We start from the raw sequence: 19,154 nt of genomic DNA on the forward strand, positions 1-19,154 counted from the left end.
ATGTTCCAGTGAGCACTGTTGGGGCCATAATCCAGAAGTGGAGAGAACCTCACTTCACCATAAACCAGCCACGACCAGGTGCTCCTTGCATGATTTTCAGAGAAGTGAAAATAATTATCAGAAGAGTTGTCCAAAAGCCAAGGATCACTTGTGAAGAACTTCAGAAAGACCTGGAATTAGCAGGTACAATTGTTTAAAAGAAAACAATAAGTAATGCACTCAATCACCATGGCCTGTCTGCACACACTCATCACACAAGACTCGACTGCTAAAGAAAAAGCATGTTGAAGCTTGTTTAAAGTTTGCTGCACAACATTTAGACAAGCCTGTGAAATACTGGGAGAATATAGTCTGGTCAGATGAGACCAAAATTGAACCTTTTGGATTCCATAATACACACCATGTTTGGAAGTCAAACGGCACTGCACATCACCCCAAAAACATCATTCCAACAGTGAAGTTTGGAGGCAGGAACATCATGGTGTGGGCTTGCTATTCAGCATACGGTACTGGCCAACTTCATATCACTGAAGGAAGGATGCATTGAAATATGTACCAAGACGTTCTTGATAAAAATCTGCTGCCATCTACAAGAACATGCAACAAGGGTGGACATTTCAGCAAAACAATAATCCCAAACACAAAACCAAGGAAACTCTCAATTGGTTTCAAAGAAAGAAAATAAAGCTTCTAGAATGGCCTAGTCAATCACCTAACATGAATCCAAGGCCAGAGTTGATAGAAGAGACTCACGGAACCTTCAAGATTTGAAGACTGCTTGTGTGGAAGAATGGGCCAACAGCACACCTGGGCAATGCATGCAATGCATGCAACTAGTTTCTCCATACAGGAGGAGTCCTGAAGCTGTCATTACCAGCAAAGCATTTTGTAGGAAGTATTAAATAAATTTCAGTTAGCATGTTTGCGTATTACACATAACTTAATTTAGGAACTTATTTGTTTTGATTTCTTTGTATGTTTGGATTGTATGGATTGTTACCGACATGGTGAAAATTTCATGTCAATAGCACCTTTACAAATATATTTAATGAGAGAATTGGTGACATGTTCAATATTTATTTTACCTGCTGTATGTAGCGTTGATGTGCTGGAAAGACAGGGGCATGCAAGTTCAGAGACTCATTGAAGGAAAGCAATAGCAGACTTGGTGTCAGGAATCAAGGAATGACCAGAAAGGTGTGGACTGACACAGGGAAACGTAGGTAATATAATACAGTTTATTATTAGCCACCTAGATATATATCTATATAAACGCACAGTGAACAAACTAACCTTCCACTAATCTTAGGAGGTGCAGGAACACAGGCGTAGTCAGGGCTGGAGAGGTGGAATGGTCAGGCCGGCCGTAGGGTTCTGTAACGACTGCCTGGTGGTACCTCTAGCGGTCCTCAGGGCAGGATTCCCCAGGGCGCGGAGTCTAAGCCCCAGTCTGCCTTTTCACCAGAGCCCCTGATGGTGGGGATGGACTTGGCGCAGGACTGAGACCAGGTCGCGGCCCCTGAGTACACCTGCTAGTGGTAGGGGGATCCGCCAGAGGTATGTGCAGGTACGGCTGGATCCGTGCAGGATGGATGGATGGCAGAGTAGTTAGCGTGGTCAGACAAGCCGGGTCGGTAACGGTGGAGGCAGATCAGTACAGAGCAGCAGGCAAAGAGTAAACGGGTCACAAGCCAAGGTACAGCAACAGGAGGTCAAACAGCATAGGAGTAGGCAGAAGAATAGTCAGGGATGAGCCAGTAGTCAGAACAGGAGACGGTCAACAGAGATCAGGATCAAGCCGGGTCAGCAACGAAGCAGGAATACAGGTACAGAGGCTCATGGGAAAACATACACCAAGGCCCAGAGCACAGGCCTGGTCATGCCTTATATACACCTTTCTGTAATCAGCCCCAGGTTTGGCTGATTGTGAGCTTCTGGCTGCTAAGAGCACCCGCTGGTCAGCTCTGGTACTGCAGCCCACATGGCTGGTGAGTCCCACCACCAGTGCTGAGTCCATTGCTGAGAGCACCCGCTGGTCAGCTCTGGTACTGCAGCCCACACGGCAGGCGAGTCCCACCACCAGTGCTGAGTCCATTCCTGACAGTACCCCCCCCCTCAAGGAGCGGCCTCAGGACGCTCCAGACAGTCCTTAGTGGGCAAAATGTTCCACCACCCGGGTCAGGTAACTGGCTGAATATCCAACTGCCGGAGTAAACCGGCTGGCTGGGTTTCCTGCTGGTAGACTTCTCTTTGCGTAGGAGAACCCAGGAAGGCAGGTCACTGGGCACAGGATTTCCAGGAGTAGGCTGGGAATCAGTTATTGGCCAGTTTAGCTGGACATCAGGGGCTGGCATGTCGGGCTGTGCAGCGGGCAGAGGCACGTCAGCGGGCACCGAGTCATCTGGCACGACAGCGGGCACCGAGTCATCTATCAGAACCGTGGGCACAGAGTCACCTGGCAAGTCAGCGGGCACCGAGTCACCGGGCATGTCAGCGGGCACCGAGCCATCTAGCAGAACCGCGGGCACAGAGTCACCTGGCAAGTCAGCAGGCACTGAGTCACCGGCATGTCAGCGGGCACCAAGCCATCTAGCAGAACCGCGGATACCGGGTCACCAAGCTCGACAACAGGCACCAAATTAACTGGCACAACAGTGGGCACTGGGTCCTCAGGCATCAGGTCATCTGGCTCGACAGCGGGCACCGAGTCAACTGGCACGACAGCGGGCACCGAGTCATCAAGCATCAAGTCATCCGGCTCAACAGCGGGCACTGAGTCAACTGGCACGGAGTCAACTGGTACGACAGCGGGCACCAAGTCAACTGGCACCGAATCATCAGGCATCAAGTCATCTGGCTCGACAGCGGGCACCGAGTCAACTGGCACCGAGTCAACTGGTACGACAGCGGGCACCGAGTCAACTGGCACCGAGTCAACTGGCACGACAGCGGGCACCGAGTCAACTCGCACGACAGCGGGCACTGAGTCAACTGGCATCAAGTCATCCGGCTCAACAGCGGGCACTGAGTCAACTGGCACCGAGTCAACTGGTACGACAGCGGGCACCAAGTCAACTGACACCGAATCATCAGGCATCAAGTCATCTGGCTCGACAGCGGGCACCGAGTCAACTGGCACCAAGTCAACTGGTACGACAGCGGGCACCGAGTCATCAGGCATCAAGTCATCCGGCTCAACAGCGGGCACTGAGTCAACTGGCACCGAGTCAACTGGTACGACAGCGGGCACCAAGTCAACTGGCACCGAATCATCAGGCATCAAGTCATCTGGCTCGACAGCGGGCACCGAGTCAACTGGCACCAAGTCAACTGGTACGACAACGGGCACCGAGTCAACTGGCACCGAGTCAACTGGCACGACAGCGGGCACCGAGTCAACGGGCACGACAGCGGGCACCGAGTCAACGGGCACCGAGTCAACGGGCACGACAGCGGGCACCGAGTCAACGGGCATCAAGTCATCTGGCTCGACAACTGGCACCGAGTCAACTGGCAGGATGGTACAGTGAGTGGGAGTAGGGTACCGACATGTGGCAGATTGCTGGGTATACTGGGCTGTCACTGGGGGGGCTGTCACTGGGGGTGCTGTCGGGAATGCAGGAAAAGAGCTTTGAGCAGAGGAATGATGAGAAACAGGACTGGTTCGTTGCAAGCTGATTGAAGCTGGGTGTAACAAGTCTGACCATGTCTGCAGTAAGGGTTGGACAACGCTCAGCTTACACAAGGCCTGTCTGGTCAAAGTTTGCACTGCGTTTATACACTTCTTTAGCACCTGTGGTGAACATGCTGAATAATGCTCCAAGAAGCAATCCGAATCATCCTCCAACAACCATACCAGTGATATTATTTGACTCGCCCTGAATGGAGGAAGAAATTCATCCCTGCTTTCAGGGGTACTAGATGAAGCCAACTCAATACAAGCCTGAATCAATGGTTGCACCTCAGAGAGCTCTAGGTCCTGGCCTACTAGGGAATGAGCGACCCGTATGCACTCTAGCAGCTGATCCCGGGTATACTCGCGCAGAGTCTGATAGGCATATTCCCTGTCATCAAAGACTAGCATAGACAAATATATAACCTCATCAGGATGCATCCTTCACAACAAGTCAAGATGGCTTCCCTGTGCAGCCACTTCTGGTCAGGAACGGCCTTGGTGTGATGTCAGGAATCTAGGAATGACCAGAAAGGTGTGGACTGACACAGGGAAACGCAGGTAATATAATACAGTTTATTATTAGCCACCTAGATATATATCTATATAAACGCATAGTGAACAAACTAACCTTCCACTAATCTTAGGAGGTGCAGGAACACAGGCGTAGTCAGGGCTGGAGAGGTGGAATGGTCAGGCCGGCCGTAGGGTTCTGTAACGACTGCCTGGTGGTACCTCTAGCGGTCCTCAGGGCAGGATTCCCCAGGGCGCGGAGTCTAAGCCCCAGTCTGCCTTTTCACCAGAGCCCCTGATGGTGGGGATGGACTTGGCGCAGGACTGAGACCAGGTCGCGGCCCCTGAGTACACCTGCTAGTGGTAGGGGGATCCGCCAGAGGTATGTGCAGGTACGGCTGGATCCGTGCAGGATGGATGGATGGCAGAGTAGTTAGCGTGGTCAGACAAGCCGGGTCGGTAACGGTGGAGGCAGATCAGTACAGAGCAGCAGGCAAAGAGTAAACGGGTCACAAGCCAAGGTACAGCAACAGGAGGTCAAACAGCATAGGAGTAGGCAGAAGAATAGTCAGGGATGAGCCAGTAGTCAGAACAGGAGACGGTCAACAGAGATCAGGATCAAGCCGGGTCAGCAACGAAGCAGGACCACAGGATACAGGTACAGAGGCTCATGGGAAAACATACACCAAGGCCCAGAGCACAGGCCTGGTCATGCCTTATATACACCTTTCTGTAATCAGCCCCAGGTTTGGCTGATTGTGAGCTTCTGGCTGCTAAGAGCACCCGCTGGTCAGCTCTGGTACTGCAGCCCACACGGCTGGTGAGTCCCACCACCAGTGCTGAGTCCATTGCTGAGAGCACCCGCTGGTCAGCTCTGGTACTGCAGCCCACACGGCAGGCGAGTCCCACCACCAGTGCTGAGTCCATTCCTGACACTTGGTGGTGAAGAGAGGACAGACCTGGTGGATTTCACAAAAATGTTTTGGGCTCGAATGATTTTATTGAGTGTTTTTAAATCTTAGATGTGACAAATGCCCCCTTTGGCTTTGGGAATAGTGAACGTTCCACTTCTGGAACAATGGCAGGAACTCCTTAAATCTTCAAAGTTTGCCAGGGTAGCATGGAGGTCTGTTAGACTGCGTGGAGACACAGGCAGGTTGGAGGATATGAAGCGTGGCAGAGGCAGAGATTGAAACACTATCTTAAAGCCTTTTGACATCTTTTACTGCATTTAAGATTCTTTTGGTCCAGGTGTTTGCAAAGACCAACAGACGTCCCCACACTTTGAAAATTGAAGGCATCCCTTCACTACAAGAGGACTTGTCTGCAGGCTTGTAAGATTTGGGAGTCCAAGAACTCTGATTGAAATGGGGCCTGGACTTATGCCTGAGAGAAAATCTTGGCGTTTTCCCAGCTTGAGACCTTTGCTGCTTTCGCTGGGGGGAAAAAAGAGTACATTTTCTGTGTAGGTAAAGCCATGGGTAGAGGAGCAAAACATCCCACAACTGAATGGCCAATATAGTTTCAGGTTTGCCAGTTAAGCACTAATGCAGGCCATAGATGGGGAGAAAAACTGCAGATTTTTCTTTTAAAAAACGAAAAATCGGTTGTTCAAGTGGCCGACGTTACCATCAATGGTAAAAAAAATCGGCCGATTTTCTACCCGTCTAGAGCCGGCAAAAAGTGTCCCTGCAGAGAGCTCTGCTATTTTTTTTTGACAGTTCTCTGACAGTTCCTTGACATTTATAGAAGTTGCAACAATGTATCTATTTGTTTCCATTTAGGATACAGATGTTTTTATTCGGAAACAAATAGATACAATGTTTCAACCGCTGTAAATGTCAAGGAACTGTCAGAAATAGCGGAGCTCTCTGCAGAGACACTTTTTGCTGGACTGGAATTCTTCTTATTTTCATCCTACTTCTTCTTCTTCTTCTTCATCCTCATCCTCTTCTTCTTCTTCTTCTTCATCCTCATCCTCTTCTTCTTCTTCTTCTTCTTCTTCTTCTTCATCCTCATCCTCTTCTTCTTCTTCATCCTCATCCTCTTCTTCTTCTTCATCCTCTTCTTCATCCTCATCCTCTTCTTCTTTTTCATCATCCTCTTCTTCTTCTTCATCCTCATCCTCTTCTTCTTCATCATCCTCATCCTCTTCTTCTGCATCCTCATCCTATTCTTCTTCTTCATCATCATCCTCATCCTCTTCTTCTTCATCATCATCATCCTCATCCTCTTTTTCTTCATCCTCATCCTCCTCTTCTTCTTCTTCTTCTTCATCCTCATCCTCATCCTCTTCTTCTTCCTCATCCTCTTCTTCTTCCTCATCCTCATCCTCTTCTTCTTCATCATCCTCATCCTCTTCTTCACCATCATCATCATCCTCTTCTTCTTCATCCTCATCCTCATCTTCTTCTTCATCCTCATCCTCTTCTTCTTCATCCTCTTCTTCTTCCTCTTCTTCTTCTTCATCCTCTTCTTCATCGTCTTCCTCTTCTTCTTTTTCTTCTTTTTGTCTTCCTCTTGCAGGTCACTGCTCATGCGCAGATTTTTTATCGGTAAAAAATCGGCCGATTTGCCCACTAATTGCCGCGAAAATCGGCCGATCGGCAAAATCGGCCGATTTTTTTCCAACTTTACCGGGAAAAAAAAACGGCCAAAATACCGAAAAACGGCCGACCAAATCGCCCACTAACGATCCGAAAATCGGCCGATTTTATTTTCGGCCGAAAAATCGGCCGATTTTCGACCCATCTATGGCCTGCATTAGTTTATACTCCTAGAGTCTGAAAAATCAACATGACAGCTACAGCAGGTTACATAGCAGGACCTACCACAGAGAGCAAGGACTTGAAAAGGGCTTCCAATCACTTGTCAATCTGATCTTTGAACACTGGAACATTCTGAATTGGAATGGTTTTATTAAGGCAAGAAATGGTTGGATTCACAAGCGGAACTCTCCATTTTTTAATAAATGGCTCATCAAACAGATAATGCTCAGCAAAGCATATGAGAGGAGAAAACAATTTCTCAGAAGCAGTACAGTTTCCTTACAGAACAGGTTTAAATACAATGCATAATGGACGGTTTTAGAGCCAGAACTAGCATCAAAAGTAATTTCAGACACAAATTGCTGCAGTGTTAAACATGTTTGTACTGTGTCAGTAAGAACTGATATGGTATCTTTAAACTTTGAAACTGAATAGGCAGACTGAGGCTTTTAAGACATAGGGGGTTGATTTACTAAAGGTAAATATACTATGCACTGCAAGTGCACTGCAAGTGTAGTTGCTTTAGATCTGAGGGGAAGTTCTGAAATGAAGTGACGCTCTTCTTTCATCCAATCATGCGCAAGAAAAAATACTGTTTTTTTTATTTTCCTTGCATGTTGCCCTCAGATCTAAAGCATCTGCACTTTCAGTGCACATGCAGTGCACTTCCAAGTGCACAGCCTATTTGCCTTTAGTAAATCAACCTCATAAGGGGAATTTAAACTGGAGCAGACAGAATCTGGAGCAGTTGTGCGTGGCAACCAATCAAATTTTATCTTTTATTCAAAGGTGAACTGAATAAGTTGAAGATAGAAGCTGATGCACAGCTGCTGCAGATTTTCTCTGATCCAGTTTTGATAAACTCTTCCCATACACTCAACTAGAAAAAATGTATTGGACTCTGCATCAAACAAGTCATCATCAGCTGAATGCTCAGAGGTTGAGAGTCCAAAATAGAAAAGCAGAGGAGCGCCAGACTAAGTGCAGCATTAAAACATCTCCGTTTATTAGAATGAAAACAATTAGCACAGAAGTGTCCAAAACAGACTCAGAAGAAGCCATACAAGAAAGCGTATGGTCCTGACGTTCTGAGTCTGCTAGTGATTCTGTTCATAAAATCTAGCATACTGGTGAAAGTTCCTCCATGGATAATAGAATTATTTCACCACACTCATGGACATACTCTCAAAGGAAGTCACATAGTTACATAGTAAGCCAGGTTGAAAAAAATTACACTATTCCATCTAGTTAAAACACACACACACATAGAAAATCTCCGTATACACCATCCTATACCCACAGTTGAGCCAGAGGAAGGCAAAAAAAACCCCAATAAAACATGATCCAATTTGCTCCAGTGGGGGAAATACATTTCTTCCTGATCCCCCATGGAGCAATCAGATATTTCCTGAATCAATTACCCCAGTCGTTATTACCTCTAAATATTAATAACCAGTTATATTTTGTGCATTTAGGAATGCACCCCCCTCTTTTTTTTAAAACAATCTACTGAGCCGGCCAGGACCAGTTTTTGAGAAAATCTATTCCACATTTTCACAGCTCATACGGTGAAGAAGCCTTTCCATATGTGAATGTTTAATCTCTTTTCCTCCAGGCATAAAGAGTACCTCCTTGTCCTCTGTAATGACCTGGAAGTGAATAACTCTACACCACGTTCGCTATATGGACCACATATGTATTTATACAGTGGGCATAGAAAAGAATCACCCCATTTAAAATAATCACATTTTGCTGCTTTGCAGCCTGAAATAGAGACAGACACAGTTTTTGTTTCATCCAGCTGTATTTACTCAGTGCAACTTATAACATCCATGTGAAAGATATAACAGCAACATGTCAAAAAAAAAATAAAAAACAGAATCACTGAGTTGGAAAAAGGATCACTCCCTCCTAAAAATGACTCGTACACTCAATCAGGTGTAGCTAATCACCTTCACAATGGCACACAAAGCCATTCAACTTTCAACTGTGATCAGCTGTGTCCATTTTTATTAGCTCAGCATGGAATGAGCTTTCCTGCAGCATTTCAGTCTACTATGGGGTAGTACAACTGAAGCAAACAATCAACTATGGGTGGCAAGCCACTGTCAAAAGATCTCTAGGAGTTTTGGACAGGCACAAGTCTGGAGATGGATAAAAAAACATTCAAAGGCTTTATCATTGTCTAGAAGCACAGTGAAGTCTATTATTAAGAAGTGGAAAGTATTTGGTACAACACAGACTCTCCCTGGATCAGGACATTGCTCCAAACTGCATGGAAGAGCCAGGAGGAAGCTGGTCAGGGAGGCTACCAAGAGGCCTACAGCAACTCTGAAGCAGCTGCTGGAATTTATGACAAAGTGGTTTTTGTGTGCATGTAACAACAATATAACACATTCTCCACAAATGTGGCTTGTATGGGAGGGTTGCAAGAAAAAATCCACTCCTCAAGAAAGGCCACATGCAGTCACCACTGAGCTTTCAAAATGCACCTTGAAGATTCTGAGGCCACGTGGAAAAAGGTGTTCTGGTCAGATGAGACTAAAATTTAATTATGTGACCTCAACACTAAACGATATGTCTCCTGGAAATCCAATACAGATCACCATCCAAATAACACCATTTCTACAGTAAAACATGGAAGTGGTAATATCCTGTTATATGTTTCTCTGTAGCATGGACTGCAGCACTTGTCGGGATAGAAGAAAAAATGAATGGGGCAAAATACTATAAAATTCTTGAGGAAAATCTGCTGCCCTCTGCCAGAAAGTTGTCAATGGGAAGAAGGTTTACCTTCCAACATGACAATGACCCAAAGGAGACAGCAAAAATGACCACACAGTAGTTGAAGGAGAAAAAGGTGAATGTCCTTGGATAGCCTAATCAGAGCCCAGACTTAAACCCCATCGAAAATCTATGGAATGACTTGAAGACTGCAGTCCACAAACGGTCACCATCAAACGTAACTGAACTTGAGCAGTTCTGCAAAGAAGAGCGGGTAAATATTACAAAGTCGAGATGTGCAAAGTTAGTAGAGACATATCCCAACCGACTACAGGCTGTAATTAAAGCAAAAGGTGGTTCAACAAAATACTGACACAAGGAGGTGATCCTTTTTTCAACTCAGTGATTTTGATTTTTTTTTTTCTGGCATGTTGGTGTTATATCTTTCACTTGGATGTTATAAGTTGTGCTGAGTATTTTAAAGGGGGGTGATTCTTTTCTATACCCACTGTAGATGTTGATCATATCCACCCATAATCACCTCTTCTCAAGAGAGAATAAATTCAGTTCAGCTAATCTTTCCTCATAGCTGAGCTTCTCCATACCTCTTGTCTATGTGGTTGCTTTTTTGTGCACTTTCTTGAGTTCCCCAATATCCTTTTTGTGAACTGGTGCCCAAAACTGAACTGCATATTCTGGATGAGGTATTACTAATAATTTGTACAGGAGCAAAATTATACCTCTCTCTTTTGATTATATTCCTCTGTTAAGGAGGAGTCCCAGGCTTGCCAAAAAAAAGTCAGCAGTTACAAATACTGCAGCTGCTGACTGTTAATATAAGGACACTTACCTGTCCAGGGGTCCAGCTCCATCGTCACTCGAGCTAGTTCTTCACTTCACTTCCCAGTGCCAGCATTGCAAATAAGAAAAATCGGAAGTGACACCTGTGCAGTGTCCCAGAAGACTGTGGGGGAAAGGAGGGGGGCTGAACGTCCGGCTCAGGTCATTGCAGTGAACTTAGCCAGGAGTGGGATCAGATACCTGTCAAAACCAGGTACCCATTCCCCCCCAAGAAGTGCCAAATGTGGCAGTGGGGTGGAGCTCCGCTTTAATAGAAAGTATGTTGCTAGTTAGAAACTGCACCTTGGCACTGCATGCTGTTATTAAGTGTATAATCTACCAGAATACCCAAATCCTTCTCCACTACTGACTGCCCCAGCTGTTCTCCTTCTAGTGTGTATGTTGCATGCATGTTTTTAGCTCCCAAGTGCATAACTTTACATTTATGAACATTAAACCTCATTTGCCACAAAGCTGCCCAATGAAATCGTGCATTGAGGTCCGTTTGATAATTGGGGACATCCTATTAGAATGTAATTCCACTGCATAGCTTGGTGTCATCTGCAAACACTGAAATTGTACTTTTAATGCCTGATCCTATATCATTTATAAATAAGTTAAAAAGTAGGAGTCCCCTTAGAGAGGCGCTATGCCCAGTGGGCGGCCCCTTCACACGACTTAGTGCTCGAGGAACATATGTGCTCTCTCTTGCAGACGGCAGGGCTGGCGGACGTTTGGAGGGAACTTCACCCAACTGAGCATGACTTTACGTTCTACTCAAATCCCCATGACAGTTTTCGTAGAATTGACTACGTATTTATGCATGTCCAACAGCTTCCCTTGGTCAAGCGGATGTCTATTCCATCCTCGCCCTGGCAGGCCATGATCCCCTGGTTCTACTCCTTGCCCTCTCGGGGTTGTTATGGCGCCCCTTTCACTGGCGCATTAACGAATCTTTATTGACCACTCAGGTCACCTGCCAACAAATAGAATCTTTCTTACATACATACTTTGCAGAAAACTCGGGATCGGTCTCTTTGGCAGTGCCCCTGTGGGAGGTGCATAAAGCCACGGTGCAGGGCCACATTATACAGCTGGCAGTGTCTCGGAAGCGGGAACACTGTCTTTTGGATCTTCGCTCTCTACTGGCCTCTGCGGATGCTCGTTAGAAGTCGCACCCATCATTGGCCCATAAAGGCATGTGGGACGCTCTGGCTGCAGAGTTGGATCTAGTTGCTTCTTCGGAGGCTGAACGAGCCTTGCATTGGACCAAACATAAATTTTATTCCTGTACTAATAAGCCAAGTCCGATGCTGGCCAGGAAACTCAATTACGTGGGGAAACCCCACAAACCGAGCCGGTTGTGACTTCCTGCGGGAGGCTGTACCTCCAATCCCCAGCAGATTATTTCCTGTTTCACAGACTTTCTTTCACACCTTTATGCTAAACCAGATCCCTTCCCTGTTGCTGAGGCAGAGGCGTTCTTTCAAGATCTCTGACTTCCTGAATTGTCTGAAGCGGCGCGGATGGCCCTCAATGCCGGTGTAACTGTAATCGAAAGTTCTTCAAGCTATCAAATCTCTACGGTCCACCGTGGCCCCGGGTCCTGACAGCTTCTCAGGTCTCTATTATAAGAAATTTGCGACCCTGTTGGCGCCCTTCTTGGCTGATTATTTCAATGAGTTACGACAGGGCTCTTTGCCCTCTCCAGACGTGCTCAGAGGTCATATCCCAATGATTCCTAAGACAACAGATGATATGCAGAAATCGCAAACCTTTCGGCCCATTTCTCTTCTTAATGAAGATCTGTAGATATTGGGCAAGATTCTCAGTCTTCTTATCAATAAATATTTGCATAGTCTGGTCCACAGGGATCAAGTAGGTTTCATCCCCAGGAGGCAGGCGGGTGATAAAGTTCATGAAGTGGTCCACCTTACGGTATACACCTTCTATAACAGAGGAAAATCACGGGATTCTTACTGTCTTTAGACACATATAAAGCTTTTGATTCTCTATCCTGGGAATATCTGCGGTTTATGCTATCTCGTTGGGGCTTTGGGGACTCTATCCTTTCTTGGATCCAAGTCTTGTATTTTTCTTGTATTTTTCCCCTTTGGCTTTGTCCTGGCACTTGAGCCACTGGCTTTAGCTCTTCGAGCTAACTGTAATATATTGGGTGTTCCATATGCGGGAGAGGAATTTAAGTTGAACCTTTTTGCGGACAATGCCCTCTTGACTCTCACAAATCCCCTGACAACGCTCCCAAATTTGCAACAGGTTCTTGCACGCTTCTCCTTGATTTTGGGTCTCCATATCAATTTGGATAAGACTGTCACTCTCAGTATTACTTTGACCTCAGATTTGGTTTTGTCCCTACAATCCCACTTCCCCTACAAATGGGCTTCCTCTTCGTTTGAATATCTGGGCATTCGCTTGACCCCCACCTATGGCTCTTTGTTTGCTGCAAATTATTATTCATTGCTTCGGTTTGTGTCCTCTCTTATGCACTCATGGCAATTTCTACACCTGTCTCGGATAGGATGGGTTAACTCAGTGAAAATTACCATCCTGTCTAAATTGTATTATTTTCGCACCCTCTCAATGCGGGTTCCTCATTTCCTTCAGTTGATTCAGGCAAGGATTATGCAATTTATCTGGACAGACAGGCACTCCAGTCTCCAGGAATACGCTTATTGTCCATAGACTCCAGGGAGGTCTTGGGGTGTCTAATGGAACTATTATAATTATCAGGCGATCCAGATTGCCCCACTGTCTATGTTGCATGCTTTCTCTGATCTTCTCTGGGTCCTGCTTGTGCTACCTAATTGTGCCCCTATTGCGACATCGATGCTTCTGTGGCTCCCCCCTTCCCTACGCCCTATGACACTGAGTCCAATTTTGCTACAGGGCCTACAAGTGTGGGACTCAGTACGCTACTCCAGTGGCTTGGTGTCACCTTTTCTACCTTTGCTATCAATTATTAACAATCCTCTCTTCCCGCCGGGTTTGGATCAACCTAGGGTGTTCTCTTGGTGGGTGGCCAATGGTTTTTCGCAGGTGCGACACTTTTTGACTTCTCTATCCTTCCCCACCTGGAATTCTGTTCGGAAGTCATGGGGTGTCCCTCAGGAGGAATTTTTCTGCTACCTCCAATTGTCTGACCTCACTGCGGGGCACTTCCGCTTTCCCTTATCAGAGATCAGAAAGAATATGAACAGCTTTGTCAGCAGCCCCGGGCCTTATTTCCCTACTTTATGCATCTTTGAATAGGCGCTCAACGTGTACTTCTCTCCTGGGGGAGGTCATGGATTTGGAGGACTGGAATAGGGCCTGGTCAATTATAGCTAAATATTCATTTAATACAACCATGCTGGAGACGGCATACAAAGTATTGTTTTGTTGGTATTGGGTCCCGGCTCATTTGGCCCAGGCAAACCCTGCCTGCAGTGATCGATGCTTTGGGTTGTGGTCATCGAGGAGATGTGTTGCATATATGGTGGTCATGTCCGAAACTGATTAGTTTTTGATCTTGTGTGTTTGGCCTCCTTTTCACCTTGTTCCATCTCTCCATACACCGAGATGCTCAGTACACTTTGCTTCTTTATCCCATACCGGGCCTGTTGGCTCGCCAACATAAGTTGGCTTCTTATTTGTTCTTGTCGGCAACTAGAACAATTGCTCAGGCATGGAAGAGTCCGTCTGTCCCTCTTTAGGGGCTGTGGAACCGTATGACCACTCTGATGCTTATTGACCAGATGTTCAGTATCTGTAATGACTCCCAATGGAAATTTCTAAAAATATGGATGTGGTTGACATATGCCTTTCCTACTCTCCCCCCAGCTAGTCTGAGTTTGTGATGTTGTTCAATATTGGCGTTCCCAGACCCAGTCTTGTCTTCTTCTTCTTCCTTTCTATTTTTGTTTGTCCTTTATGAGGCGGTGGATAACTGCCTTTGGTTTGAGCTACTGTCTGTGTTATATCACTGTTTTTGTAATTTATGTGTCATTGATAGCCCCTGCATGGGTGCACCTTCTGCTCTGTTGGTGTTAGAGCACTGTTTCTTTACTTTTTTATGTATCGATTTTTAATCCTTTTTCTTTTTTTTGGTTTCTTATTGTTGGTAAATATCTATACGGAACTGCCTATGTTTACTGACTGATGGAACATTTCCTACCCTGTGGGGATGATGTTTCCTGTTTACAACATCATCGACTAATGTTTTTTTACGTGCTTATATATTTTATGAATATGTTTATTCACCCCATCTCCCCATGTAGGTGGGCAATGTTTCTATTTCTGTGTATACCAATTTTTCAATAAAAATATTGAAAGATAAATATAGGCACCACAATCAAATCCTTTCTATCTGCACAAGGAGCTGTTTCCACCTCCTCATTAACACTGGGTGGTCTGTAGCAAACTCCAGTAATTAATTTTGAGACCGGGTTCAGACATGTGCGGGTCTGTTTTGAAAGCGCAATGTTAGCCCCCTCTGGTCAATTTTGATCAGCAGAGCAGGTGCAATTCAAGTGCAAATTTTCAAGGTGTATGACAATGGAAACCGCACCTGAACTGGGCTCAAAATTGTACCAGACTTTTTGAAAATGCGCTGCGGCTGTCCCACACATATGAGAACTGGCTGCTTTGAAAAGGCTGCAGGTTCACATGTCATGCAAATTGGATGTGGTTCAAAATGCATCCAATTCGCATATGTGTGAACCAGGGCTGAGATATGCTCATCTATATGCAGCTCCCCATAATGCTTCTGTACTATCACATTCTCCATCCACAAGATCCTCGTTCACATTCGCTTTGAGATTACTTCTCACATATAGACAGACACCAACACTTTTACAATTTACCTTGTCTCTCTGAAAGAGTCATCAGGGACAGGGTCACCCTGAAGCTATACCACTGCCCCGGACCTGTAAAGCACTCCCCGGCTAATAAACCAGTGCACTAGGTTTCTGTGGCATTTCACAAGTGAACCCAATGCCCAGTAGTCACATTACAGGCAGGTCCTGCAATCTTCAGTCTAGTGGGGTCCACGTATGGTCTCCAAGTCACAGATAAGGATTAGCCAATCCAGTTAACTGTGTAACAGCTCAGCTCAACAGTGGGATGATGAAGACTTGACTAAAGTTAAAATATCTTGTTGAAAAAGTAAAAAATAGTCGTAACAAATGGATAAACTATTATCCAAAAAGAAAGAATTTCCATCCTACTAGGACACTATCAAAACAACTCAAGCATCGTGGGAGGTGGGAGTGTTTATACTTGGCTCGCCAATGGCTTTTATGTTCGACAGTGTCCAATTTCTTCTGAAGGCAGCAGTGTTACCCAGTTGTCTATGATTTACTCTCGAACCTGTGTCCCTTAATGAACTTTAAAGTGGTTGTAAACATGTAAAATGAACATAGCATATCCTGCTATAGTGTGTACTTGCCTTGATCCAAAGCACCTACTGTTATTTGTTTGCTATTAGCATGAGTCATTTATGACAATCTATGCTGACACCAGACAATCCCAAGCCCTATAGTATATTGTGTGTTTTATGTACATTTATAAATATACACTGGTCATACGCCCTCCATCATAATATAAGACAACAGGCCCCACTTCCCTCTGCATACAATAGGTGACTGATAGCCTCAGCTATACATATTTTCCTTAGAGACTGTGTGTGTGTGGGAGTGTTTATGTGTGTGTGTGTGTGTGTGTGGGGGTGTCCATTCCCTCCACTCAGGTCCCAGATTACACTCATCTCTCTGCTCTATGCTGTGCAGTATGTGACATCAGATCCTCACCCCGTTTTCTGTAGTTCATCTGCTGTGTAAAATGTGTGCTTTAGGAGACTGTAGAGAAGAATGGGCTACAGGTACAACCCATGTGTAATGATTTTTTTTCCATCTCTGTGTATCACATGAGGCTAATGACTTCAGTGGGAATATGTACAATAAGGGTTTAAAACCACTTTACATATTTTTAACATATTTTACATATGTGCTCTCGTTCTGCATTTTTCCGTTCTTTATAAATAGTCAAAAGGTATAGGTAGTCACTGTAGTTTTTCTTCAGAGTGTTTGCTTTATTTGACACAATTTGCATTTTAATTGGCCATATAATATAACAAATGTAACAAACAAAACATCTCCAATAGTCAAAAAATGTTGAGGAAAAAAAATGTGGATCTCTGCATCTTTTTTTTATCCCTGCTCCTTCTCACTAACATATTGTAGCTAAGCAGACCTAAACCAGGCAAATAAAAGTTTTGCTTTCTTAATGCAACAAAAGGTTCATATATTCCTTACTATGCTGTCGCTCAACATGATTTATTACAGGTCAGAATGGACAAACACATAGCATGTGTTGTTGGTACTTTTGGACAGGTTTAGGAAACCTGTTTTGGAACAAAACCTGCTTTTCTATTAGACTTCTTTGCTACTATCATTGAGAGCAGCCTAGCATTACTGCATAGTGTGGACAGTGAAAGCTTCAGCACGTATGTACACCTCTAACCTCCTTAGTGCAGCAGCTTTCATTGCTCCCTCTATGCCCTGGCTCTTGGCCATACTGACTGGGCAAAGCTCCGACACTTCAAGATAGTGTCAGAGTTTGCTTACTCCATTCTGCTCCTTCACATTACCATGGCCCATTGCTATGCCTTACTTGTCATTCACTGGGATGAGTGGGAGACAGGAGTGGAAAGGGCAAGCTCCATCACTACCCTAGAAGTGCCAGTGCTTTCATCAACAGCCTGGCATTAAAGCACATAGAAGCCATGAAAGCTGCTGTAGGTTGCAGGTACCAACAGACATTTCTAGGTACCTACATTTTACACCTGCACAAAACTTTACTTTTTTTTTTTTTAAGTGCAAGAGTCATTTTAAGGGTCCCAGTAGACATAGGCTGGCAGCCAAAATCAAATCTTTCTCCATTCATGCTAATGCAAAGGCGAGGAGATGAGTGGTTCTGGTGAATAAAGCCATCTGTGGTTATTTTGGGGCAAGATTTGTAAGGGGGGGGGGGGAATGTGATCAGACAGGTCTTCTTTTGTTTCACTGATTTTCCCCCTAGCCATTGAATGTAGGGCATGGTTGGGGGGCCTCGTCAGATTGGGTGATGGGGTGTCCATTTCAAGAAAAATCAGCTCTTCTGCCTAGGATATATGTATTGATCATAGGTAATATTTGTAACAGAGGGAACCTTTTGGGTGATAAAAACATTCACACACGTTACATTACCTGTAGTTTAGGATTTTAAAGGCAAAAGCCAGAGACTACTGATAGAACTGATCACACTCTGGAGTTGCCCTTGAAAAATCAAAGACACGTAAAGTAAAACCTCCACCATTTCCTGTTTTCTCTTCCCGCTGTTAAACTAATAAAGGATTCGGCTGCTCTCTTAATCTAGACCCAAAAGGCAAAAACATAAGAGGACATCTGTCAAATAGGACAGAAATTGAAAAAAATGACACAAATTAAACGTGTCCTATCCCGTCTGCCGGAGCCCGATACTGGTTCTATAGTCAGAAACATCAAGATCCTGTCAGACAAAGTGACAGGATTAAGTCAAATTGTACAATATATTTATTTATTTCTCCATTTTTACGGTGGCCTGTCAAGCCTCTGTGTTTTGCAGTTACGCTGACTCGCATTTAGAATCTCTGCTCTGTCGACAGAACAGTCGGGAAATAAAGATGTTTTACGTTAAGAAGAAAAACTTTAAATTACTGCAGATAATTATTGAGTCAATTCTGATAATTTAGATGGGAGATTCATCAGCAGTTTCCAGAAGTAGGCTCATTGCCAAAAAAAAAAAATGGTTGTCCCGAATGGATTTTCACTCTTTGCCTTGAGAATGAATCCATTAAAATGTCAGCTTTAGCAGAGGACCCCTAAATCTCTTCAATCCAGACTGTTCAACCTAAATAGTTTTGATTGAGTGTCACTTTTTATGAAGTATATTATATATTTTCAGGGCTGGAGTGCAAGAAAGTGTTGGGCTACCTTTTAATCATTAAAAAAAATCTTTAAAATATCACTGGCACTTTGGGTGGTTTAAAAATGATGCTGATTTAAGACCGGTCTATGGAAAAAATCCCTTCTATTTATCATTGATAGTAGCTTAGTCCTCAGTAAATCTGTATAAGTAGCATGCCAAACCTGCAAGCCCAAAGACACCTGTTTTATTTTTAAACAGGTCGGAACATGCAGTCAGGAGCCAGTATGGAGCCAGGTATGGATGCATGAACTCCAGGTGACAATCCCATGTTCTGTCTGTGTGCACCCACCCCGCTGCATTATCAAGAGACGAGGCCTCCTCCTGTCTAACGCCATGGGCAGAAGACCGGAAATCTCAAGCCAACTTCCTAAACTTGTCATTCTCTGTGGATATGTTGTGTGTTATAGAAATGTGCTTCCATGCAGGTATAGTGGGTAATGTCAGGAATTTCTGTCCCTGCATGGAGCTTATGATGGCTTACTGTGTGCTCAAGGCCAGTCCAGGCTCTCCCCAAAATTGATATTCCAGGGGTTTCCACAGGTGAGCTGAATCACCTGCAGTCTTCATATATCTTTCAGAGAATTAAATTTACACATAAACATTTATTTCTAGTACAATGTTTCCAGCTTGTG

The 19,154-nt window shown here is 44.9% G+C and overlaps 1 protein-coding gene across 2 annotated transcripts in view; it reads left to right on the forward strand.

Moving 5' to 3' along the window:
• KIRREL3 (kirre like nephrin family adhesion molecule 3) overlaps positions 1-19,154 on the forward strand; it is a 1,079,924-nt gene that overhangs the window by 996,456 nt on the left and 64,314 nt on the right. Inside the window, exon 13 of one of the 2 annotated variants that reach the window (XM_089652098.1) lies at positions 18,721-18,756. The exons of the other annotated variant lie outside the window; for it this stretch is intronic. Coding sequence (XP_089508224.1) covers positions 18,721-18,756 — 36 coding nt within the window. The remainder of the gene's footprint in view (positions 1-18,720; positions 18,757-19,154) is intronic. 2 annotated transcript variants of the gene reach the window in all.

This window comes from Staurois parvus, unplaced genomic scaffold (assembly GCF_062004578.1).
Source record: "Staurois parvus isolate SC_StPar_1 unplaced genomic scaffold, SC_StPar_1.0 ptg000671l, whole genome shotgun sequence".
Classification (NCBI taxonomy): Eukaryota; Metazoa; Chordata; class Amphibia; order Anura; family Ranidae; genus Staurois; species Staurois parvus.